Source organism: Pseudorasbora parva, chromosome 3, assembly GCF_024679245.1.
Source record: "Pseudorasbora parva isolate DD20220531a chromosome 3, ASM2467924v1, whole genome shotgun sequence".
Classification (NCBI taxonomy): Eukaryota; Metazoa; Chordata; class Actinopteri; order Cypriniformes; family Gobionidae; genus Pseudorasbora; species Pseudorasbora parva.
In genome coordinates, this window is record NC_090174.1 from 5,767,139 (window position 1) to 5,793,982 (window position 26,844).

The 26,844-nt window shown below is 36.7% G+C and overlaps 1 protein-coding gene across 2 annotated transcripts in view; it reads left to right on the plus strand.

The window, feature by feature from the left end:
* ephb4a (eph receptor B4a) overlaps positions 1 to 26,216 on the plus strand; it is a 66,337-nt gene extending 40,121 nt beyond the window's left edge. Inside the window, exons 5-17 of one of the 2 annotated variants that reach the window (XM_067437659.1) lie at positions 5,582 to 5,737; positions 6,790 to 7,125; positions 7,607 to 7,731; positions 11,262 to 11,430; positions 12,316 to 12,415; positions 17,307 to 17,371; positions 17,456 to 17,569; positions 18,728 to 18,975; positions 19,054 to 19,269; positions 20,194 to 20,343; positions 22,307 to 22,500; positions 23,950 to 24,108; positions 25,023 to 26,216. In XM_067437659.1, coding sequence (XP_067293760.1) covers positions 5,582 to 5,737; positions 6,790 to 7,125; positions 7,607 to 7,731; positions 11,262 to 11,430; positions 12,316 to 12,415; positions 17,307 to 17,371; positions 17,456 to 17,569; positions 18,728 to 18,975; positions 19,054 to 19,269; positions 20,194 to 20,343; positions 22,307 to 22,500; positions 23,950 to 24,108; positions 25,023 to 25,131 — 2,141 coding nt within the window. In that variant the 3' untranslated portion in view covers positions 25,132 to 26,216. The remainder of the gene's footprint in view (positions 1 to 5,581; positions 5,738 to 6,789; positions 7,126 to 7,606; positions 7,732 to 11,261; positions 11,431 to 12,315; positions 12,416 to 17,306; positions 17,372 to 17,455; positions 17,570 to 18,727; positions 18,976 to 19,053; positions 19,270 to 20,193; positions 20,344 to 22,306; positions 22,501 to 23,949; positions 24,109 to 25,022) is intronic. The other variant, XM_067437660.1, reaches the window with a different exon arrangement.
* Positions 26,217 to 26,844: the final 628 nt, after the last annotated feature.

The window sequence follows — 26,844 nt, forward strand, 5'->3', positions numbered from 1 at the left end:
TGCATATGACAGACACTTTTATCCAAAAGCGACTGTACACGTTTCATGGGGAAATTGCAAAAGATTTCTTTCATCGTAGGGCAAAATGACCAGTCTTTGATCGCTTAATGTTTCATGCTCACAAATGGAAGATTATTGTCTTTCTGACCAATTTTAGTCTCCAATGTGTCCAGAAATTTGGGTCACCGTCTTGCAGTGTGATTGCACCTATGACGGCCATCTATTGAAGAAAGAACAAGACCACAGCAACATAGATGAGACATAAACTACATTCAAAAGATGTTTTTAAAAGAACACCTGCACACCAAGGCTGCATTTAATTGATCAAAAAACAATCAAAACTGAGATATTATCAAAAACAGCTGGTTTCTATTTGAATGTATTTTAAAATCTAATTTATTCCTGTGACACAAAGCTGAATTACACCAATACTCCAGTCTTCAGTGTCACATAATCCTTCAGAAATCATTCAGATATGATGATTTTCTGCTCAAGAAAAATTTATGATAATTATAAATTATGAAAACAGTTGTTTTGCTTCATATTCTTGTGCAAACTGTGGTGCATTTTTTTGTATTCTTTGATGACTAGAAAGAACAGTATTTATTTGAAATATATATTTTTTTGCATGATAAATGTCCTTCCTGTCACTTTTGATCAATTTATATATATATATATATATATATATATATATATATATATATATATATATATATATATATATATATATACACACTCTCAGACAAAAAGTACAAAAGCTGTCACTGGGGTGGTACCTTTTCACATTTGAACTTAAAGGGTGCGTACTGAAACCTTAAAGGTATATATTAGTATCTAAAAGGAACAAAAGTGCACCACCCCAGTGATAGCTTTTGTACCTTTTTTTCCTGATAGTGTATATATGCTTTTAAATATGCATCAATTGGTGAAAATAAAAACATTAAAATGAATGCATTAACAATGGAAGCCTAGTAGGCAATCGTGAAGCACATACATTAATTATTTCATTGTCATTTTTCGTTGCAGAATCATAACATAAATATTGCATATTATAGCATTAAACACTAACAGGACTCATATGCCGCTCATAAAACAAACGGTTTTTATTAAGTGCAGGAACAAAACTACACACTTCACATTTCTAGAAATAGACTGCATTTTGCAAACTCCATTTTCCTTCATTTTTACACATTTCAGCAATGATTTTCTGTGGTATCGACAGCATATGTTGCATGCATGTAGGTTTAGCTCAAGTTGACCGGGAACAGGATTTAGCCTGGAAAATTCCTTTAAGAACATGACTGATCTACTTTAATTCAAGTAATCGCCGCCTCTCCGTGGAGTGGCTCAGTTCAAATCCTCCCCGTTTTCAAATATGACTTCAGCTCTTTAATGATGTTCCTTGGGCTGGGTGGAGAGAGAGGCTGCTGAGTGTTAAAGGCCGTGCTTGTCTGTTAAATACTGCAGCTGTGCTTTCTGTGGGCGTGAACCCCTGGAGTTCACACACACACACACACACACACTCAATGACTTACTCAGCATTCAGCCACTCAAACACTACATCTGCTGTTCATCCCTTTCTTTCACACACCCATACACACAAAGGCAGCGCAAAGCCATAATAGTGGCGCCTGCGGGCAGGGTTGTGTCCAGTACAAAGGCGCTCTAATGACATGACCAATTAGGTATGGGTAGAGGGAAAAAGAGAGAGATAGAAAAAGAGAATGCTGAAGTCTATCGGGCAGGTGAAAGGCCGAATGGAGAGTGTGTGGTCACGGGGTCACAGGTGAAGGGCTGAAAGAGCAGAAAAGATGTGTGTGGGTGTGTATGTGTGGGTGGGTGGGGTTAATGGTACTAATGACTCTAATTAGCCGCGTTCAGATGCACACATGTACAATCTCTTTACTGTGTGATGGCATGGCATACACCAGAATATTGTGAAGTATTTTTACAATTTAAAATAACTGTTTTCTATGTGAATATATTGTAAGATGTCATTTATTCCTGTGATCAAAGCTGAATTTTCAGCATCATTACTCCAGTCTATCGGGGTCACATGATCCTTTGAACGTGAACATTTCTCATTATCAATGTTGAAAACAGTTAATATTTTAGTGGAAACCGAATTTTTTGATGAATAGAAAGTTCAAAAGAACAGCATTTATGTGAAATAGAAATATTTTGTAACTTTATAAATCTCTTTGTCACTTTTGATCAATTTAATGCATCCTTGCTGAATAGTATGAATTATATATTAATAATATAATATAACTGACCCCACACTTTTTGAACAGGAGTGTACATGTTACTCAAAGATGCTTCAAAGAAAGCCATGTTACAATGACCAACATTGGTGAGCGTATTGGTTTCGGGCCATTAGCACAGTTTTTAGGTAACACTTTATTATAAGTTGACGTAGTTGCATGCACTTAACAGTAAATTGTGCATAATTACAAGTAACTAACCCTGGTCATCACCCTTTAGTAAGTACATTTAGTTTATTAATATTACTCAGTACTTATTTGCTTAATTACACTGAAAAAATGTCACTATTTGCTTGTTCATTTTTTTTCACAATTACTTTAGGTTGACAATGGAATAATATAAGACTTTATATTTAACACAAGACCTTTTCTAAAGCTCTATTTGGACCGTGTTCATTTTCTAAAACTTTGATGCTTTGATGTTCAGATTTTATATAGTTGTGGTTATTAATATGGGAGTGTCTGTCGTTTCAGAAGATCATGTGCTCTGGTTGTCTGCATCACTAACCCAATTAATTAATTCTATAATTATATCATTATGTCTATAATTAAGGGAAGGATTGCATTAAGATTATGATCATACCTGAAGCTGCTGGTTCAGTTTCTGAGATCAGACTCGCTGTGTTAATGTAATTGTCTCTGTATGTCGGATGAAATGCCAGCAGCACTAGCAGTATCACTAACTCAGAAAGTTGGCAAAAATGGCTCCCCAGGCAGTTTAACAAGAAAATTAGCTTTAGTTATATTGTCCAACGAGGGTTTAAATAAATGAGGAGAAGAGTTACAATAACACACCGCAATCACTGAGATTCCTATCTGGACAAGATTAGTTTTCTCAAAGGACCCTCTGGTATGAAAAAAAACACATAAGTAATTTGCTCAGTGATTTTTTTTTTCCCTGAGGTTGTGCGAGAAAAACAGACATGTTCAATTTAGAAGGGATTCAAATCACAGTGTGTGTCTGTCTATGAAACACAAATTATGGCAGGTCAAAAGTATTCGGGTCATAAACACCACTGTTCAAATGTTTGAGGTCAGTTAGAAAGAGCAAGAGATATTAGTGTTTTTTTCAGCAAGAACACTTTAAATGGATAAAAAGACACATTTAAGAAATTTTTAATGTTACAAAAGACTTAAAAGCTCAATTTTTGAACTTCCTATTAGTCATTGATAATAATCAGAAATGTTTCTTGAGCATCAAATCATCATATTGGAATGATTTCTGAAGGACCATGTGACACTGAAGCTTTGATCACCGGAATAAATTACATTTATTAAAATATATTCACATAGAAAATAGTATTTCACAGTTTTCCTGTTCTTACTGTATTTTTTTAATCAAATAAATGCTACATTTTAAAAAAGTCGTGTATACTTATGTTTTGATTACTCAGTTATTTTACTCAGTTTTTGTTTCTTTGTAGGTTAAACCATTTAGTTTAAAAATGTTATAGATTCATAATTAATAAAAACATTTTATCTATCCATCTCTTGTACACTGATATGGTTGTCGGTAATGGCATCTTCATGTCTGTAAAACCAGAGAGCTGAAGTTAGAAAGATCTTTATCCTTCAGCCAGTGAATTCAGAGACATTCATTATGGAAATGTTTCAAATGACACACACACACACGCACACACACACACACACCAGTGTAAAGCTGCTTTAACGAGGAGGATAATTCAGACCATATGTTTTGGTCTGAGTGAAACCGATGTTAATCAAATCCAGATGTGTTTCCATCAATACAGGGGTTGTGGAGAACTGATTATGAAATGAAACTGGCCTGTAAGCCTGTCTTTTCCTGTCTCATGAGATTCCACACTGCTCATTTATACATTTGTGTGTCTGTGTGTATGTGTAGTGATGTGAGCACGTCACGTTGGAGAAAAAGACTCAAGTTTCTTGTGCAAGCTGAATGTGTGTGGGTTTTATCTGCTGTGTCAGGCAGGCAGCTATAAATCAAGTGATTGAGTAGCTAAACACGTAGAAGAACATGCTCATTTTCCATATCATACATACAGCAGACTTCGCCACACAGAGGTTCAGAAGAAACGGTTTAAATCCTTAATTAAGCCAGCGTCAACTGAAATACACACCGGCACTTCTTTGAAATGTTGTCTAAATGATTGTTCAATGTTGACACATAAGGACAAATGAGGTTTGTGCTTAAGACAGCAAGTTCTTGAGAGCTGGGAAAGTATGTTTAATAATGATACACTGCTTATTCTCTCAAAACATGCTGTTTTTTCTCTCTGCTTTACTGAAAAGTGTTTGGTGTATGCTGGTTTTGTAAGCAAGCCAACATAGCCATGTGAAAATGAATGGGTTAAGCTCACCAACTAAAATCCAAATATCACTACTGTTTAAAAGTTTGGCGCCAGTAGGATAGAAATGAATGCTTATTTTAAAAAAGAAGGCATTCAATTGCTCAAAAGTCACAGTAAAGACATTTGTAATGCTACAAAATATTTATATTTCAAATAAATGCTGTATTTTTGACATTTCTCTTTATCAAAGAATCCGGAGGGGGTTTTCACACACACACAAAAAAAGTTTCCAACAATCAGAAATGTTTCTTGAGCAGCAAATCATCATATCAGAGTGATTTCTGAAGGATCATGTGACACTAAAGACTGGAGTAATGATGCTGAAAATTAGTTTGTGTCATCACTGGAATAAATACATTTTACAATATATTCACATAGAAAACTGTGCTTTCAAATTGTAATAATATATCACAATATTACAGTTTTTACTGTGTTTTTGATCAAATAAATGCAGTCTTGGTGAGCAGAATAGACTTAAAACCATTAGAAAAACATTAGTGTATGTGGGTTACCATACTCAAGTCTTCAAACTAAAGCAATCCAAATGTGATGTTTTGATGTGTGTATGTGTGTGTACATTGTTATACTGTAAAGGATACTATTGTAAAGGATACATTGTTACCCTGTCGCCTTTGGCTTGGCTTGCTCAGTTGGGGACCCTAAAATTATGATCCAAGTTATTCAACTAAATATACAAAGAAAATTAATTAATTAGGTCTTATTTAATTATATAAACTATAATACTGATCTGCCAACATTGTCGCTATATGATAAATCAAAATAAGCTGATAACATCACTGCTTTCTCCAGAACGACTGTACAGCCAAATCAGATTTTGTTGCAATATTGTCCTGTTTAACACTGTGAAGCTGCTTTAAAACAATCGTTATTGTAAAAGTGCGATATAAATAAAGTTGATTGATTGATTGATTGATGATAAAGGCTAACAGTTGCTGATGATAAAAATGTGTCTCTGTCTGTGTCCAGCCTGTCCTGTGGGTCATTTTAAGATGGGTTCTGGTTCTGGTCCGTGTTCTGCATGTCCTGACTCCAGTCACACAGGAGAGACGGGCTCTGCTTCGTGTGTGTGTCGCCCCGGTTTCCACCGCGCTCCCACCGACAGTCCAGATACACCCTGCACACGTGAGTCCACCTCTTTTCATGGCTCCTGACATCCCAAAATGACTCACCCATAAATTGTTCCAAACCTGTATGAGTTTCTTTCTTCCATTGAAGACAAAAGAAGAAAAAAATACTATAGAAGTCAATGGGGGACCATCAACTGTCTGGTTACTGTCATTCTTCAAAATATCTTCCTTTGTGTTCAGCAGAAGAAAGAAACTCATACAGGTTTGGAACAACTTGAGGGCGAGTAAATGTTGACAATTGAGTGGGTGAACTATCCCTATAAATACCCTATGAATCCAATTGTATAAAATTTGATGTGCAACTTTCTGAGGCCTTTCATTATCAACATGATCATAACTGCTGGAAAAACCTGTTGCACACAATCTGCTTCATGCCTTCAGCCGTCTGATTGATAGTTCACACTTTTTCAGCAAGTAAAAGGCCTTTTAGTATAATTGTACAAACGTCCACCTTCAGATTGTGGTTTGAATGTCTGCTGTAAAACTTTACTGATTTTTATAAAGTAACAGTAAGAATAAATTTATATATTGTTAGTGATATTTCAAGATAAGCACTTCCTGTACTGAAGCAGCTTAGATTTACGTGATTATCCATACAACATTTATTAGAAAAATCATGTTATAATGTCAGTATCAAACATGATCCATCAGGCTTTTGAGGTACGTTTATTTGTTCATTTCTCAATCATAATTTTCATAATTTTGAATAACTATTGTGTCCCGTGAGTATAACTATCTGACAACAGCATTTCAAGCGTGGCTAAACACTCCCTAACTTTAGTGCATTTCATTGGAAATTAGCTCGTATTAGCGCGTAGACTCACAGGAACACTCAAAAAGAGCCGAAATAAACACAGAAATATTTCAAACGGAGAGAAATAGAAATAATTAATTAAATACAAAAGCGGGGGAAAAAACACAATTCACAAGCGTGTATTGAACCGTGAATGCCGTACCGAACGGTTCAATGTTATATTGAGAATTGTGGCATCCCTAGTATGAGCTGTAGCTGTATTTCAAGCACCATGTATTTGTTGTCTTGTTCAGGTCCGCCCTCGTCCCCTCGCAGTCCTGTCCCTCAGGTCAATGACACGTCTCTCACGCTGGAATGGAGCGAACCATTAGACAGCGGGGGCCGCTCGGACCTCACCTATAGCGTGGAGTGTCAAATGTGCCTGACCCCCAAGAGCCCCTGTGCGCCGTGCGGGGACGGTGTGAATTATCGGCCCTCCCAGACTGGGATCCAGGGTCGCCGCGTGAGCATTTGGGGACTCCGCCCTCACACCACCTACAGCTTTACCGTGATGGCCCTCAACGGGGTCTCTCCTCTGAGTCTGCAGGGGCCCGCGGGGGAGACCATCAACATCACCACCAGCCCAAACGGTGAGACACAGGGACACTGCAGCTGCATGTAAATGAAGCTCGATATCAGTGAATGTTTTCAGTGCTCGTGTGTGTGTGTGGGCATGTTTTTTTTTAATATGAGGACATAAATGTGTATAATGGCATGGGTATGACACAGGTATTACAAGAAGAGGGTGAAATATGAAATTCTTTCAAATCCTTTATAAATCATACAGGATGAGTTTTTTTAGAAAGTAAAAATGCAGAATGTTTCCTGTGATGGGTAGGTTTTGTGTGTGTGTGTGTGTGTGTGTGTGTGTGTGTGTGTGTGTGTGTGTGTGTGTGTGTGTGTGTGTGTGTGTCTGTGTGTGTGTGTGTGTGTGTGTGTGTGTGTGTGTGTGATGGGTAGGGGCAGTGTAGGGGGATAGAATGTACAGTTTGTACAGTATAAAAACCATTACATCTATGGAGAGTCCCCACAAAGATAGTGAACCAGACGTGTGTGTGTGTGTGTGAGCAGTTCCTGTACTGGTGTCGGGTTTGAGGAAGAACACAGCCACAGAATCCAGCCTGACCCTGCACTGGAACACGCCGACCCAATCGCACTACAGGATCCTACAGTACCAGCTACGCTACTGTGAGAAGGTAAACTCCAATCCAATCCACCTTCATTTATAAAGCACCTTAAACACAACACTGTTGATAAATAAAACAATAAATAAAAATAAATACAACAGTAATATACAGGTCCTTCTCAAAAAATTAGCATATGTGATAAAAGTTCATTATTTTCCATAATGTAATGATAAAAATTAAACTTTCATATATTTTAGATTCATTGCACACCAACTGAAATATTTCAGGTCTTTTATTGTTTTAATACTGATGATTTTGGCATACAGCTCATGAAAACCCAAAATTCCCATTTCAAAAAATTAGCATATTTCATCCGACCAATAAAAGAAAAGTGTTTTTAATACAAAAAAGTCAACCATCAAATAATTATGTTCAGTTATGCACTCAATACTTGGTGGGGAATCCTTTTGCAGAAATGACTGCTTCAATGCGGCGTGGCATGGAGGCGATCAGCCTGTGGCGCTGCTGAGGTGTTATGGAGGCCCAGGATGCTTCGATAGCGGCCTTAAGCTCATCCAGAGTGTTGGGTCTTACGTCTCTCAACTTTCTCTTCACAATATCCCACAGATTCTCTATGGGGTTCAGGTCAGGAGAGTTGGCAGGCCAATTGAGCACAGTAATGCCATGGTCAGTAAACCATTTACCAGTGGTTTTGGCACTGTGAGCAGGTGCCAGCTCGTGCTGAAAAACCAAATCTTCATCTCCATAAAGCTTTTCAGCAGATGGAAGCAAGAAGTGCTCCAAAATCTCCTGATAGCTAGCTGCATTGACCCTGCCCTTGATAAAACACAGTGGACCAACACCAGCAGCTGACATGGCACATGGTCTAGCCATCACTGACTGTGGGTACTTGAAACTGGACTTCAGGCATTTTGGCATTTCCTTCTCCCCAGTCTTCCTCCAGACTCTGGCACCTTGATTTCCGAATTACATGCAAAATTTGCTTTCATCCGAAAAAAGTACTTTGGACCACTGAGAAACAGTCCAGTGCTGCTTCTCTGTAGCCCAAAAGTGTCTTGACCTGGGGAATGCGGCACCTGTAGCCCATTTCCTGCACACACCTGTGCACGGCGGCTCTAGATTGTTTCTACTCCAGACTCAGTCCACTGCTTCCGCAGGTCCCCCAAGGTCTGGAGTCGGTCCTTCTCCACAATCTTCCTCAGGGTCCGGTCACCTCTTCTCGTTGTGCAGCGTTTTTTGCCGCACTTTTTCCTTCCCACAGACTTCCCACTGAGGTGCCTTGATACAGCACTCTGGGAACAGCCTATTCGTTCAGAAATTTCTTTCTGTGTCTTACCTTCTCTCTTGAGGGTGTCAATGATGGCCTTCTGGACAGCAGTCAGGTCGGCAGTCTTACCCATGATTACGGTTTTGAGTAATGAACCAGGCTGGGAGTTTTTAAAAGCCTCAGGAATCTTTTGCAGGTGTTTAGAGTTAATTAGTTGATTCAGATGATTAGGTTAATAGCTCTTTTAGAGAACCTTTTCATGATATGCTAATTTTTTGAGATAGCAGTTTTGGGTTTTCATGAGCTGTATGCCAAAATCATCAGTATTAAAACAATAAAAGACCTGAAATATTTCAGTTGGTGTGCAATGAATCTAAAATATTTGAAAGTTTAATTTTTATCATTACATTATGGAAAATAATGAACTTTTATCACATATGCTAATTATTTGAGAAGGACCTGTAGTACAAAAAGTCAACCCTCAGAACATGGCACCAGTGTCAATGGCCTGGCGTGTGTCTCTGCACACTATTTGTATTTACGTTATTTTGTTAATTATTATTGGAAATGTCAACTCTCTACTGGTCTATGATCGACAAATACTCTTAGACCTTCGACCCTTGATTATATGAATGCTATAAAAACTAGAACTAGAACCCTTTAAAACCAGAAAATACTATAATACACTATAGAAAACTGCACTGTTCTATACTAAACAACGCCCCTTAAAAAAAAGAAGTGCACTTGATTGTATTTAAAAATGTGCTCTTGTAGTCCACTTCAAATCTTATTTTACTTGCAGTTAAATGATATAAATTAAATAAAAGGCCACTTGAGTGTACTTAAAGAGAGTAAACTTTCATGACTGCTTATCAACACACTTAAGTACACTTAAAGCATTTTAAATCTTTTTTAATGATTGTTGCAATTATCTTTTGTCATGCTTTAAAGAAGTACACTTTTTTTACATACTAAAGCACATGTAAAAAATGCCTGATTATAATTTTAAAAGTATTTTAACAGTACTTTATAATGACAAATGTGTAATTACAAATATATTTAAATACATGTTTCAATAAAAAAAAAACTAGATTAGTTATGTTTGATGATAAACATTGAAGTTGGCTTGAGAAAGCCAGAAAGTTTTAAAAGCTTGAAGTTTTACGTTTGAAGTAGTTTAAAGTTTATATGTTTTGAAGGCAATAACGTCTATCAGAAAAATAGATTTAGTAAGTTGCTAGCATGTTTACGTGTTGCTAGCATGAATTAACATGATGTTAACGTGTATTAACATCAGCATTTTGCTTGCATGATTTAACAAATTAGCATGTTGTTATCATGTTTTAGCAAGCTGATAGCATTATTTAACATTTGCTAACATGAATTAGCATGTTGCTAGCATGTTTTAACATGTTGTAATCATGATTTAACATGCTGTTTGAATGTTTTGGCATCTTGATAGGATGTTTGGATGATAACGAATTAGGATGTTGTTTGAATGATTTAACATTTTGCTAACGTTTTAACACGCATTGCTAACATTAATGAGCATGTTGCCAGTATGTTTTTAGCACACATTGCTAGCATTAATTAACATGTTGCTAAAATGTTTTAACATTTAAGCACAAATTAGCTTCTTGCTTGCATGATTAGCATGTTTTAGCATGGATGAACATATTGCTCTCTTAAGCCAATTCAGTGACTAAAGAATATTTGAGTTAAATGCTTGTCAGTATATATTCATACATTCAAGACAATAGAATAATTATGAAATTACATATAAAAATGCACTACCTAATTGGTTCAAAAAGCACTAATGTAATGTAATACAATTTTAAATGTAATACATGGTCATTAATTTGCAGTTAACATGCATTTAAGTGTCTGAAAACATTACATTCAGTAATTGCACCTGAGCATCTTCTTTTGAAGAATATTATTTCCGTAATACACTAAAGCTTACATGTTCTGCTGTTCAGATATTTCACATTAGTTACAGTAAATAAGCGCACGCTGCGTTTACTCAGGGAAATGTGAATTCTCTCATAATTCAGCATTGTTTTGTATTCCTCTGCTCTCCTCAGACAGTCTATTTATATGACCTCTCCCCTATTTCTCTTTCTCCATCCTCCCCACTTGCTCCATTTTTCTCACCGCTTGTGTTTTATTGATCGCTCTCTGTGGCGCAGCTGCTCACTGTTTACACTACAAACCTGCCAGACTAATTAACAATTAATTTATTCAAACAGCTCAGAAATGGTACATGAAGGATCAACTAAATGGAAGATATTGGTGTGTGTTCTTTTGAAAGGAGCGTGGCTTTGAGGAGAACTCCTGTCACTATATGGAGAGCAATGTCAATGAGGTGGTGCTGAGCGACTTGCGGCGGGCGACGCAGTACGAGGTTCAGGTCCGCGCCCGCACTTTGGCCGGCTATGGCAGCTTCAGTCAAGCTACCGTGTTTCGAACCCTGCCTGACGGTAAGAAAAGGTCTAGCTTAACTCTTTCCTTGCCAGCGTTTTTTCTTTTTCTTTTTTAAAGTTGCCAGCCACCGCCTGGGTTTTTGACAATTTTTACAAAAGTTTCATAGCCCATAAAATATTTAGTTTAATGAATATCTGAACATGCAATATATCAAAAGAAAGAGCTGATCCTTATATATATATAAAGCCTTTTATTCTTTCTTCATGCATTCCTTTTTTAACAACACTTGAATATGGGTACGTTTAATAAAAATAAAAAACATTTTGAACAAAAAGCTGAAAAAAATCACATTTTTGTGAAAGACTGAATCCAGATCAGATTCAGAGCGAGGATCAAACACAGATGGAGTAGATCGAATCCATCAACACTCCTAAAGCTTTCACAGTCATGTAGCTCGTCCTGGGTCCATATTTCATTCAGTAACATTAGGCAGTTTTGATTCATATGGATTTTAATGATGATGATGATCACGTTATTTTACATATGCATATGATTACATGCGATCGCTTGTTTTACTGCATCTTCCTCGCGTGTGTTTTGATCAGGAGATTCAGTACTCATTCAGAAGATGTTAATAGCGCCCCCCTATCGCCTAACAGTAAAAACACGGAAACCTGGAAAATTACGTATTTGGCCTTGAAGCATTTTCTCACAAATAACGGAAAATTCCATGTTTGGCAGGGAAAGAGTTAATATTAGTGCCCGACTTTTTGTGCCCTAGAGTTTTGCTTGAGAAGGCATTTATAGATTTTTTTTTTCTCTCCTTGTGTGGCTCGAAGTCTTTTTTTTTTTATTTTTTTTTTTAGATTGTATCACACCTTTTGCCGTTTTTAATCCCCCTCTCTCTCACTTTGGCTGTCTGCCTCTCTGTGTTTCCCCAGAAGATGATTCCTCGTCTCCGCTGCTTGTTACTGGGATCCTCATAGCCATGGGCATGCTGCTGCTCATCATCGTCATCGCTGCCGCAATCTACTGTATAAGGTAAAACAAGAGACCAACAAGCAAAAACGAGTGTGAGATTGTTATAATTGGCCGTGCGTGCCCGCAGAAAGCTCTCGAGACTTCCACACAGTTCGAACAGCCGTCATTCACACATTCCCTGTCCCTTGCATGCTTGCTTATTAAATAAATGGGCTATTTTTAATAATGCTTCCAATCAGCAATCAGTACAACTGTAGAAATCTCAGCACTGTTTAATACATTATATAACACATAATAAAAGGCAACTGTAAGTAAATTTTAAGTGAGCAAGCTCTTTGTAGGTTAACTGTTAATAGTTTTTTTTTGTTGGTTTAAACAATGTCAGCAATGTCATCTGGTTCAAGCTATAGTATATGTTTAGGACTAGTTTTATTGGGTAATGAATAAAGATGGAAACCTGTTCGTGCACAAAAGTTTTGCACTAAAACTATTAAAATAAAAAAAAATGAAAAAAAATAAAAAAATGAAATTAAAATAAAATATAAATATTAGGTTGAAAAACTTAAATGATTAATTAAATTAGAAATGCTGCCATGGTACTACGATTGATAAAATTAAAATTAAAATTGAAATAAAAATAAAGGAAAGCTAAATCAAAATTTAAACAAAAAAGAATACTGAAAATATATACAAAATAAAAGCTAATTCAATATATGAACAAAAAAAAAGTAAATCAATGATACTATAATAACTAAAATAAATAATTAAATATAATCATTTTATGAAATACTTAAACTTTAAAAAAAAACGTAGACATTTATAAAAATAAAATAATTTTAAAATCTAAATAGAAATATAATAAAATTAAATATAAAATGCAAAAGAAAATAAACAATTAACCAATTAAAATATCAATAAATACTATAATAGTATATAAATAATACTAAAATAATGCAGAGAGAGAGAGAGAGAGAGAGAGAGAGAGAGAGGAAGTGGAGACAGGATACAGTTGTCCCACCCCAGTCTCCACAGGCCAAATGAGCAGAACAATAGTCGTGACCCTGGGGTAACACACACACACACTTATTTAAGCGTAAGTGTATTTACACAATGAACATACACTCCAGTGTACATGCAAATGCAGATATTGCTGATAAATGGGCTGTATATATGCCCACGTATGAACAGTTAAGATTACAGGAGTGTGCGTGTTTGGAGGTTTACACGTATTGTTTGCACACAGTACATACACAAATTTTCACACCCAGTTAAATGGAGAGTCCCTAAAGTTAATCTCTCTCACACACACACACACACACACACACACACACACACACACACACACACACACACACACACACACACAGCCTCCGGTCCAGACCTGCCATCAGCCACTGGGTGGGACAAACGTGGCTATTTTAGTCCTGGGAAATCAGGGAGAAAGATGGATGTGGAAAAATGTCCAAGCTATGAAGTTCTCAGTTATGTTTTTTTATCTAGGTATTAACTTTTGTTTCAGATGTTTCTCCTAATAGAGCTATAAAATGGAGTTATAGCTCAGATCTTTTGGTCATGAATTAATTAGACTCTGAACTTAAGAATACAGACTTGAGGGTAAAAAAACAAACTCAATTTTTTAATCTTGTGCAGTTGTACTTTACTTTGAAGGGTAACTTTTAAGCAAAGTCTCCATTCATTCCCCTGTTAGTCGCAAACCAATGAGCTTCTCTGAATGCAGTTTTGACAAGTGCAAAACACAGAGAATGAATGAGAAGGACAAATGGGGAAAAAGAGTGTGAAGAAAATAACTAGAATAACAAGGAGAACGACCTGAGTAATTTAAAACTGCGTTAGAATATAATACACTATGAAACTGAATAAGGAGCCTGGGGTAAGAGACAAAGACACAGGAAGCGGAAGAATGGGGCGGAGAGAGGGATTTAGTGTGCATTCAGTTCATTCTTTGCTCCGAGTAATATGACAACAGAAAACGAATAACAAAAACATGAAACACAACAAGCACAAACAAGTATTTTTATATTGCAGTTGACTCATTGATACATTCTGACATTAGCACATTGCTACGCTAACGACACACGAGCATAAAATACATGGCACGCACACTTATTGGGTGATGCGTTTTAGTATTGAATGAAATATGTGTTTGATCAACATTTCCCTCAACTCAACTAATTAGCATTTTTTCATTTAGTTTTCCAGTCTTACAATTTGTCCAATAGAAGGTACATTTGGAGCAGTCTCCATGTTGACAATGTGCCTGTGACGGTCCAGCTGGGACAGGGTTCCTAAAAAACGTTTTGGTCAGCTTTTACATTTTGGAGATTTTAAGTTAATATTTTAATAATTTACCGATGGTTAATAGTCACATGACATGCAAGTAAAATGTTTGTATTTAAATAAATGATTTGATTATAAGTAGTAGTTTTAACTTTATAAAAATGAAGACAGAAATATATTACTGTTTTAAAGTATATTTGTAAAATATTTTGTGATGAAAAACAAGCAAAAAATGTGTGATGATTATAAACAATACTTTTATTTTACACTACAAGTCCTAAAATGTGTGTCTTAAAGTCTTCACTCGCAAAAATTCAAACCCTCAAAATGTTCAGATTTGCTTGATTAAATTGCAGATTTATAACACAATTACTGATTTATTGTTATTTATTCATGCAGCCCTATATTTATCAGTTTAGTAACACTTTATTTTACATTGTCATCGTTACACAGTGCATGTAGTTGCTCTAGTAATAATAGTTAATATAGTAATATTATTCCGTCCTCAGATGTATAATTACACTGTAACAATGACACCTTAAAATAAAGTGTAACCATCTATTTTAATGTTACATTCCATTTTATGAATTATGAGCTTTTCATGAACTCATGAACCCTGTTTGGGAAGCCGTGAGCTAGACAATAAAGTACCAATAACGTACTTTTGGCAGCAATTGAATAAATACAGTACGTGAGACCCAAAAGCAGTATATTGGGCTTGCCTGTTCCCGCTTAAACCTGTATGTGTAAAGGCATGAAGCAAAATGCCATCTCAGACAGTGACCGTACAACATCTTTTCCTAGATACGCACTTCTTTGTTGCATTGAAAGATTGCACAAGAATTCATACTCAATGTTAGCTATTTAAAATGACCCAACTTTGCTGAAGAGACAGGCATATCTTTCGGATGCTAGTTTAACCAGCAAGACTTCTGTGGTCAAGCAGCCAAAAAGACTAGGGATGCACCGAATCCAGATTTTTGAGTTTCGGCCGAATCCCGAATCCACTGGTTAAGATTCTGCCGAATCCAAAACCGAATACCGAATCCAACTCCCATCCTCAGTCCATTATCACAGTAAACACATTAATGACATAAACAACGTCCACAGCAGCATATTTTTAATTTAATTTTAATTTTTAAAAGGCAACATTATGCCAGGATGACTGTGCCGAGATTCCTTCATGCACAACTCTTATTCTCTCGGATGGGAAGTTCGGTTCTTTCGGACAGTTCGTTTCAATGAACCGGTTAAAAAAAAATGGATCGCCGGTTCTTTTACGTCCTTACGTAATGACGTCATTTCTATCATACCGGTGAATGAAAATACATTCAAACACATTCATATAAAGTATTTGTAATCAAAACTTAGTATAGTAATAATTATTATTGTCATTATCATCATCTTGGATACGTTTTTTAATTCATGTTTTGCAAAAGCACTCAATACAGCCACTGTCGTGCAAACACTGATGTTTTACACAGATTAAATAAACTTACATTGACATAACATGCATAACATGACATAACATATTATCAGCATCAGTTTTCCGAGAGAAACAGCAGCCGTCCCACTCCGAGAGAAACAGCAGCCGTCCCACTCCGAGAGAAACAGCAGCCATCCCACTTCGAGAGAAACAGTTCGGTTCAAGACGACGCTAACACGCATGCAGTATCTCAGCTCATCGGTTCTCACAGCAAAACATGTCTCAGTTCAGTGAACTGTTGGAGTTACAACATATACTTCAAAAAATTAGTTTATTTCTAGTCTGAGGGACTGTCACTCATGTCAGAAAGTGAGTAACTATAGTAACTTGTGGGATCAGCGCTGATTTGAGACACAAAACGTTTAGAACGATTCAGTCCGATTTGGTGAACTGGTTCGACCAGATCACTAAAAAGAACCGTTTAAAAAGAACGATTTGTTTGCGAACCGGACATCCAGTGGCTATTGTTTAGGGTTCTTGCCACCGCGAGACAAATCGGCATTGCAAATTGAACATATAGCTCGACTTGAATTGCCTTCTTGTGACTAAAGGAACTGCCAAACAACACATTTTCTGTTCACAAGTTCCATTTTCACTTTCTCACAGCCTACTGCATTCGAACGGTCCACCTAGTAAACACGTTGCCATAATCAACCGCGGCATCATGTTCGACCAGTATCGTGTAGTGCAAGCCTAGGGTTCGGTTCGGTGGAAAAAAATTCTAAGGTTCGGCAGAAACCGAACCCAGTCAAAAAGCCCAATATTCGGCCAAACCCGAATCATCCCTAAAAAAGACCTTTCTAAGTGGCCAAGAGAAGCTAAACCAGCACCAAACCAGCAGCGTCAGGTGACTTGGGATGTGGAGAAAGACGGATTGAACTGAAAAGCTAAACACTTTAAGTCAAACTTTAACTTGCTCAGCTGTGAAATGACTAATAGCTTGAAGCGTCACGCTGCCATGGGATTTTCCACAATCCTTGAAAATGTCATTACAGTTGTGCTGGGTATTAATGTCTAAAAACCTCAAGCAAGTTTTGTTGTTTGTGTTTATTACACTATTCTCATAGTGTTTAGCATTGAAAGAAGACCTACATTTGTGTGAATGTTATGATTATTCTAGCGAGGTCTTTTATTTATTCACATCCACTATGCCTTGTGTGTTCACAGGAAGCAAAATCATTTCAAAGATCCAGAACTGAGTGACAAAAATGGCCAATATCTCATGGGTCATGGTGAGCACTGCAACACCTTATTATAATGATGCATTCTGGTTAAGTTTGATTAATGGAGTAACTGAGATTTTTTCTCTCTCCAAGGAGTGAAAGTTTACATTGATCCATTCACTTACGAGGACCCTAATGAGGCCGTGAGAGAGTTTGCTAAAGAGATTGATGTCTCATTCGTCAAAATCGAAGAGGTTATTGGGGCAGGTAAGTCCTCCGCCCTCACAACATTTATTTCTTTTGGACACATAATTTATTTTTTCAGACGGTGGAGTCATGTATTCAGTTTCAGTCATTTGTGAGACATAACAAAGGCGTATAGATAATTTTTCACCGTATAGGCGTATAGTCACCCTGTGATGAAAAATCAAGTCTATGAGGTGTTTTTAATATGCTTTAAGACAAATCATGTGCAATAAACTGCCATAACTTTAAGACAATATCTCCATTTGCATTGAACTTTCAGCGCTGTAACTTTGCAGGTGCTCAAGCAGCAACTTTACACACTAAAAAAAGTTAAAAAGTGAAATCGCATGCAACCACCACTTTACAATGCTTTAAGACAAACCATGTCCAAATTAATGACAATGCCATTGCTGAGTATTTTCTCCTTAAAACTCCAGTGAAAAAAGACATTTTGAAATCGCATGTGTTTCTTACGGCACATACTACCTTGTGACCAATCACGTCAGCGTGTGGGCGGGGATTTAGCATATCATTAACTATCTGAAGCAGGAGAGTCTCAAGAGAAGCCAGGTTATCCTGCTATATTTTTCTGTTGATGTAAAAAACTGCGTTTATTTTGCAATATAGTGTGTGAATTATGTATATGATGTATATCAAAATGTTATGATGAATTATATGCTTTTCTCCACTGATGTATTAAGTTGTTCAAAGCATTTGTAAGGATTTTAGTTGGCAGACTGAGAGGGCAAACGAGAACATGGTTTGTGTAACATTAGCAACACATTATTAGCTGTTTGAAAATATAGCATTCAAGCAAAATGCTAATCATATTAATTGCTGTTATGTGTCCGACGTTGTAAGAGAGCAATACATAAAGCACGAAATACCAGTCTGATAAATGGACTTGTAGATAAGCTTGTGTAAGTGAGTGGAGGCGGGGCTCATTTGCATATTCATGTCTCCGCATTTACTAAATGAAGCAAGGGTGTCGAGTTACATTTTTCACTGGAGAAAAAACTTTTAAATATGTGATTTTTGTGATCAATGATGTGTTTTAAGGGATACAGTTATTATTTACTACTGGGGGACTTTAACATACACCTAAAAGATTTCATGAAAAAAAAAAATCTCAGTACAGCTAAAAAATTATCAATTGGATGCTTTGTTTTGCCATTTCAGGTGAATTTGGTGAAGTCTGTCGGGGACGGCTGAGGATTCCTGGGAAGAAGGAAAACTATGTTGCCATTAAGACCCTTAAGGGTGGATACACAGACAAGCAAAGGCGGGACTTCCTCTCTGAGGCCTCTATCATGGGCCAGTTCCAGCACCCCAACATTATCCACCTGGAAGGCATAATAACAGCAAGCTGTCCCGTCATGATCCTCACAGAGTTCATGGAGAACGGAGCTCTGGACTCCTTCCTGAGAGTAAGTATGCGCAACTTTTACCTAAACGTGACGTATATACACAAGGACTCTCTCACATCGATCTTTCTTTCTCTCCAGCTCAATGATGGCCAGTTTACTCCAATACAGTTAGTCGGTATGCTGCGCGGCATCGCATCGGGAATGAAATATCTCTCCGAAATGAGTTACGTACACCGGGATCTCGCCGCACGGAACATTCTCGTCAACAGTAACCTGGTTTGCAAGGTGTCCGACTTCGGTCTGTCGAGATTCCTGCAAGAGAATTCGTCTGATCCTACATACACCAGCTCACTGGTAAGAGCAAATGCTTAGGCAACTTTTTCACACGGACTCTATTTTTCAGAGGTGGACAAAGTACACAACTTCATTACTTGAGTAAAAGTACTACTGGTCAAATAGTACTCCGTTACAAGTGAAAGTTGTAAAAACAGATTTTTACTTGAGTAAAAGTACAGAATTATTTATTTTTAAAGGTACTTAAGTATCAAAAGTAATTTCCTTTTTTATGTCAACGCATTATTTTATTATTGTTGTATAAATGCACATTATGCCATCATGGTTTAAGCCAGTCAGTGGTGCTCCATCTGACATACAAGCATACGACGGACTAACTTAAACTCATTTAAATACTTGTATAAAAGTTACAAAGCTCTTTATGAAGCTGCTGTCACTTTAAGGCCGAATGCACGGATCCAATACACTGATACACATCTGATATTCTCCCAACTGTTTACCTTCACTTAAGACATAATCAACTTTGTTAATGTGAATACTCGACAAAATGAGCATTTTGACATCCATCTTCTTCTATTTTGCTATAAACTGATCAGTGTTAAAAAAATGCTGTGAAATCACTGAACTTCACGTGACCCTACAATAGTGATTCCTGAACGGCTTTCTGCAAAAACCCAAACACCTTAAAGAAGAAAAAAATCATCCACATTTCAAAACTGCTACAGAAACGACTTTCAACTTTGAGGATCTTGATAGAAATGAAGTGGAGTAAAAAGTATGAAAAAAAAGTCAATAAAAGTCATAAGTTTCCAGAAAAAATAATACTCCAGTAAAGTACAGATACTCAAAAAGTGTACTTAAGTACAGTACTCAAGTAAATCTACTTAGTTACTGTCCACCTCTGCTATTTTTAGGTAAGAAAATGCAGCCAATCATTACTAGCAACATGTGCATCATAACCATAACTGATCGTGCTTGTTTCAGGGTGGTAAAATTCCAATCCGTTGGACGGCACCCGAGGCGATCGCATTCCGTAAATTCACCTCCGCATCAGATGTATGGAGTTACGGAATTGTCATGTGGGAAGTGATGTCGTTTGGAGAGCGACCATACTGGGACATGAGCAACCAGGATGTAAGTGTTTGAATTTTAATTGGTTAACATGATTACTTTTTTTAACATTTTACTTTGGATTGAAGCAGATGCATTGATATAGAAGAGTATCCAATAGCAAGGGATGAAAATTATTTTTGTAATGCCAATAGTCAGAATGTTTGCAGATATTGCTTTGTTACACTACTGTTCAAAAATAAAATAAAAATGTATGAAAGAAATTAATACCAGTACTTTTATTTAAAGGGATAGTTCACCCAAAAATGAAATTTGTATGTATTTTCTGTAAAACTTTATTTTGATAGTTCACTTTAGACATTCTACTAACTATAAGTAACTTTGCAACTACATGTCAACTAACTGTCATGGTTAATATTTACTAAAACTTTATTTTGTTGGTCCTCCAACAGACATTCTACTGACTATAAGTAACTTGACAACTACAATTCAACTCATTCTACTAACCTGAACTCTAAAACCTAACCATAACCTACAGGTCTACTGACAGTCAACTAATACTCTAATGAGAGTTAGTTGACATGTAGTTACTTGTAGTTAGTAGAATGTTTAAAGTGGACTATCGAAATAAAGTGTAACTGAGTTTCTTTGTTCTGCTGAACACAAAAGAAGACATTTGGAAGAATGTTTGTAACCAAGCAGATAGATCAACCATTGACCACCATAGTAGGGAGAAAATACTACGGCAGTGAATGGTTGCTCTATCTGCTTGGTTACAAACATTCTTCCAAATATCTTCTTTTGTGTTCAGCAGAACAAAGAAACTCGGTTACACTTTATTTCGAACCTCATACAGGTTTAAAACAACATGAGGGTAAGTAAATAATGAAACATTTTTATTTTTGGGTAAACTATCCCTTTAACAAGGATCCTCTAAACCAGTGTTTCCCAACCAGGATCCTGGAGGCACACCAACACTGCACATTTTGCATGTGTCCCTAATCAAACACACCTGATTCAAATGATCACATTATTAGTGGAGACTCAAATACCTGAAATGGGTATGGCAGCAAAGGAGATGCAAAATGTGCCGTGTTGGTGTGCCTCCAGGATTGTGGTTGGGAAACACTGCTCTAAATTGATCAAAAGTGACAGTAAAGACTATTAAAAATAATGTTACAAAGGTTTTATATTTCCAATAAATCCTGTTCTTTTGAACTTTTTTGTTCAATAAAGAACCCTAAAAAAATGTATCACAGAAGCAACGGTTTTCAACATTGATAATAATCAGAAATGTTTCTTGAGCAGCAATAATTTCAGAATAATTTCTGAAGGATCATGTGACACTGAAGACCGGAGTAATGATGCTGAAAATTTGATCACTGGAATAAATTACATTTTAAAACATAGAAAACTGTTATTTTAAATTGTATTACTATTTCAATATTGTACACTTTTTACTGTATTTTTGATTGACTAAATGCAGCCTTGGTAAGCATATCTTACTGACCCCAAACATGTGAATGGTAGTGTACATTGCAAAAGATGATTCCAATATCAGCCTAATCTGAAACTTAAAATAATATCTTAAAAGTGCTAATATTGAACTTGTTTACATTTATACATACATTCTCCCTATTAACTATGACTTTTGAATCAATGAACTCCTAATTACCATTTATTAATAGTTAGTAAGGCAGTTGTTAAGTTTAGGTATTGGGTGGATTAAGGGATGTAGAATATGGTCTGAGCAGTTTTAAGCACATTGAGATTTTGTTTATTATAAAGTGCATTACAAATAAAATGTATTATTATTATTATGATTATGGTCAGAATGAGGCATTAATGTGCTAATAAACAGCCAATGTCCTAGTAATATGCATTAAAAAAGCAACTAGTGAGAATTATACCCTAAACTAAAGTGTTCATATTTTCACTAATGCATCCTTACAACCCTACAGCATTTTCAATTCACTTCCTGACTTTCATCCTCCCCTCATTAACACAATCTGTCTCCCCCAATCAGGTGATCAATGCCATCGAGCAGGATTACCGGCTGCCGCCTCCCCCCGACTGTCCCACATACCTGCACCAGCTGATGTTGGATTGCTGGCAGAAGGAGCGGACGGCACGGCCACGCTTTGCCAACATCGTCTCAGCTCTCGACAAGCTAATTCGCAACCCTGCCTCGCTTAAAATCACCGCCCAAGAGGGGGCAGGGTAAGGTTCACCTCCATTACAGTTCCATATCGCAGCGTGCGTAAGCAGATGCTTATGTAAAATAACGTGATCCTCAACATTAAACACTACAGTCAAACCAAAATTGATTCAGACACCTTCCACATTCTCACATTATCACAGTGTATTCGCTATAGTCATGGTTATAAAATATGACAAGAAATCTTAAAATATGTCAGAACAAATATATCTTCATAATATCAGATCACTTTGATAGAAAGGTGTGTAATGGATTACAATCAACCAATCAGCTGTTCAGTTTAAGTACACAATCTGATAATACCAATTTAGGTCAACCAATGACCAAGAAACGCTTCATTTTGTTCAGTCTGCGGTGTCAAAGGTCGCGTTAGCCATTAAAGAAAAAACCCTGAAGCAAAACATGATCGGGGTCAAAGTGTGAATCATTTTGGCACTAAATTTTGTATACATTTTACTGGTAGTCACTGTATGAAGAAATTTTGGGTATAATATGTCACAGTTTACTTTATTTTGCTATCCTCACTTACATAAATGAACTATAGTGTCCTTCACCCGCTAGTAGAAAATGATATCTGGTGTCTGAATCATTTTTGGTGCTATAGGACTGTGAAGCTTTGGGGAGTGTTGATGGACTCGATCGACTCCATCTGGGTTTTGATCATTGTTCTGGATGCAGTCTTTGACAAAAATGCGATTTTGCTCAAAATGTTGCTTTTTGATGAAACGTACCCACATGGTGTTCATGTGTTGATCAAAAAGAAAGCTTTCTATTCCATGTATTAGAATAAAATGTAGTTTTTTTGTTTGTTTTTTAAAATGTAGTTTTTTTGTTTGTTTTTTAAAGCAGAGTGTCTGTTCTTTCTTTTAATATATTGCATATTCAGATAATCACACAACAAAATATCCTCTGGGCCATAAAGATTTTATCAAACTGGTCAAAAATGCTGGCGGTGGCTGGCAACTCTTTTTTTTTTTTTAAATACGCTGGCGGGAAAGAGTTAAAGTGGTGCGGTAACAGGATTACTGAAAAATAGTTGAAACATTACGTGGTCACAGGAGAAGTAATGTGATTACAGTAATGGATTTACCCCAACAATGCTTGTCAATCAAGAACATAGCCATTTCTGTTTTAGCTTCAGTCACATCTCATTCCGTCCATCATTTCATTAGCTTGGCTCTCATCCACACAGTATGGCATCTTGTATGTTAGTCTTGCCCCTCCCCTCTCGGCATGTTGGCCTGTCAGTCTGTCAATCAAGACTCGGTATGAGCGCAGATCTGTCCATCACATTTTGGTCTCTCCCCTCCCCCTCCCCTCAAGGGAAAGCTGTTAGATTCTTCCTCTCTTTGGCAGCCTTTCTTGATTTGTGTTGCTGCAGGCTGACTGGAGACGTCGTCTTAATATGGGCAATTACGTGCATTTTAACACCTGCCTCTCGTCCTCCTCAGACCCTCTCACCCTCTGTTGGACCAGCGGTCCCCTCTGACGCCCTCATCCTGTGGGACAGTGGGTGACTGGCTCAGGGCCATTAAGATGGAGCGTTACGAGGAGAGTTTTCTACAGGCCGGTTACACGTCCATGCAGCTACTGGTCCACATCAACACAGAGTGAGTACAGATAACAACATCATGCGGAAATCCAGGCAGAATAAAACTGAATTACAAGGACGAATAAAAACTTAGAATAAAACAAAGAGTAAATAAGTGAATTCACAATCAAATAAATGGTAACAAATACATAATAAATGTTATTAAATAGAAACAAAGAAATTACATAAAAAGGACTAATTATTATAGTACAGTATATCAATTATATTATATTACTTTGTTCAAAAGTTTGAAATTGGTACAATGTTTTTATATTATATTATATTATATTATATTATATTATATTATATTATATTACTGTTCAAAAGTTTGAAGTCAGTACAATCTTTTATATTATATTATATTAATTATATTATATTATATTATATTATATTATTATACTGTTTAAAAGTTTGAAGTCAGTACAATCTTTTATATCATATTATACTAATTATATTATATTATATTATATTATATTATATTATATTATATTATATTAATTATTATTTTATATAATATTGTTAAAAAGTTTGAATTCCGTACAATCTATTATTATATTATTATATTACATTGTTCAAAAGTTTAAAGTCGGTACAATGTGCTTATCGAGGCTGCATTTGATTAAAATACAGTAAAAGCAGTAATATTGTAAAACTAAATTACAATTTAAGATAAGATAAGGACATTAAAGATGATTTATAAACATGCCTTAGAAAAAAGAAAAAAAAACTACTGGTGTGTGTCTTGAGACAAAACGATGGCTCTGACATATTTTCATATATTTTTAAATGCAAGTTGCTTTCAGTTAAAACAGCTCAAACATGCATTTTAGTCTTAAGCTTTGTCCGTGAAACCAGGCGATAATATTTTCTGTGTTAATGCTGTTATTTTAAAAACTAAAGTCTAATTGTGTTTTTTATTTCTCTTTCTCTCAGGGATCTGCTGCGTTTGGGGATAACTCTGGCTGGTCATCAGAAGAAGATTCTGTCCAGCATTGAGGCTCTTGGGATTCAAAACAAAACTCCAGGAAATGTGCTCTACTGAGTGAACCTTACACACTCACACACACACAAAAAAACGCTTGTCGAGATTGCCGGAGAACCTTCATGTAACCTACCCACTCACAATCAGGAACATTTCTACGCCTTTTTATTGGGTCACTTAAGGATCAAGATTGCTTACTTGCTTCCAAGAAAGACTACCTAAAGGGGACCAGTCGGAACGGTCACTGTAATACCACTAATATCACAAAGCTTCATTTGTGATATCAAACGGGTCTCATACAGGATGTTACCTCACCATTTCGGGGAGCTACATGATGTAATCCAAAAGGAAAGACTTGCTCTGACATCATAATGCAAAGACTATTTCATTTTTGCAGAGTATTTTTCTAAAGGAGACTTTCATACTGAAAAGACTGAAGGAGGATAAGACGAGGCAAATGACATGAATGTGGACACAAGATTTCTTCATCCTTCATTTTAAGGACGTGTTGTGCGCAAACGGTCACATACGCAGATACACACTATGTGGCTAAAGTGCTAAGAAAATGGTATTTTTTATTAAATGATGCACTCTGTGTGTGTATGTGAGCAGCAATAAGAAAAATTAGCACAAAAGTCTTAGCACTTTTTTCAGAGGAGAACGACACGAGGCAGAGGTTCCATTGGTGACCAAAATATGCGAAACATACGTTCTTACACACACACACACACACACACACACACACAAACGTAGAGATCTGCAACACTTGACTGGCACTAAAAAGAGACCAAATAAAGCCTGTCTGTTGTTTTATGAGTGTCTGAAAGGCTCGAAACAACCTTTGAACGTGTGCCATACTGTTTTGTTTATTACGGGAATGTTGTGCTGGTTTGACTCACCAACTTGAAGCTGGTGTTCATCATCAACTAACCACATGATTGAAAAGCCACCCTTTCGTACCACGCATGGGTTTATGGGTAGGAGGATTTGGTCTTCACATTGGAGATCCACAAGAACAAACCAGGGACTTTTATTCTTATGCCTCTTTTTTTGTATAAATATATCTTGATTTATGTAAAAAGATTCACTTTGTTTGTCAGTGTAATCTGTGTTTCTGTTACAATAAAAAGTATACATTTAGTCTAGTTTTAAAAACTTCTTTCTCGCTTGCTTCTATTGTAATAACAAGGAAATGAATTGCGCTTTATTAAACGAGTTCATTAAGGCTCTGTTTACACCTGGTTTTAAGATGCGTTTTGGGTGATTGGATCCCATTTGGATGACGGGTGTAAACTGGGTCTAAAATGGGGTTTTGATCTTGTTCACTTTTGACCTCTTCCAGAGGTTGTCAAAAACGCATTCGACCGGATTGCTTTTGTAGTTTAAACGCTCGCTCATGTGGTCAAATGTGTTCGAGCAGCCACAAAAGACGCCCACTTTCCGCCTACCGACCTAATGCGTAAACATTATGGGAAGCGCACTAGCCAGAAGGAATTTCAAATGTGCCGACTGAAGACTCAAGTTTGGTTTGAAGAAGAAAAACGCACCAAGCACAATGTTCTCTCTCCATTCCTGATTTGTAACACACACTCACAGCGTTCGGCTGGTCTTGCGTTTGTCAGAGCAGAAACAAGTGGTTGAAAGTGGACAAAAGAGACGGTTGATTAAAACAGCAGGTGTAAAATGGGAACGTCGCCTCGTCTTGTGCTCTGATCGACCAAAATGCATCGTAATACCAGGTGGAAACAGGGCCTTAGATACTGTAATGTCCTC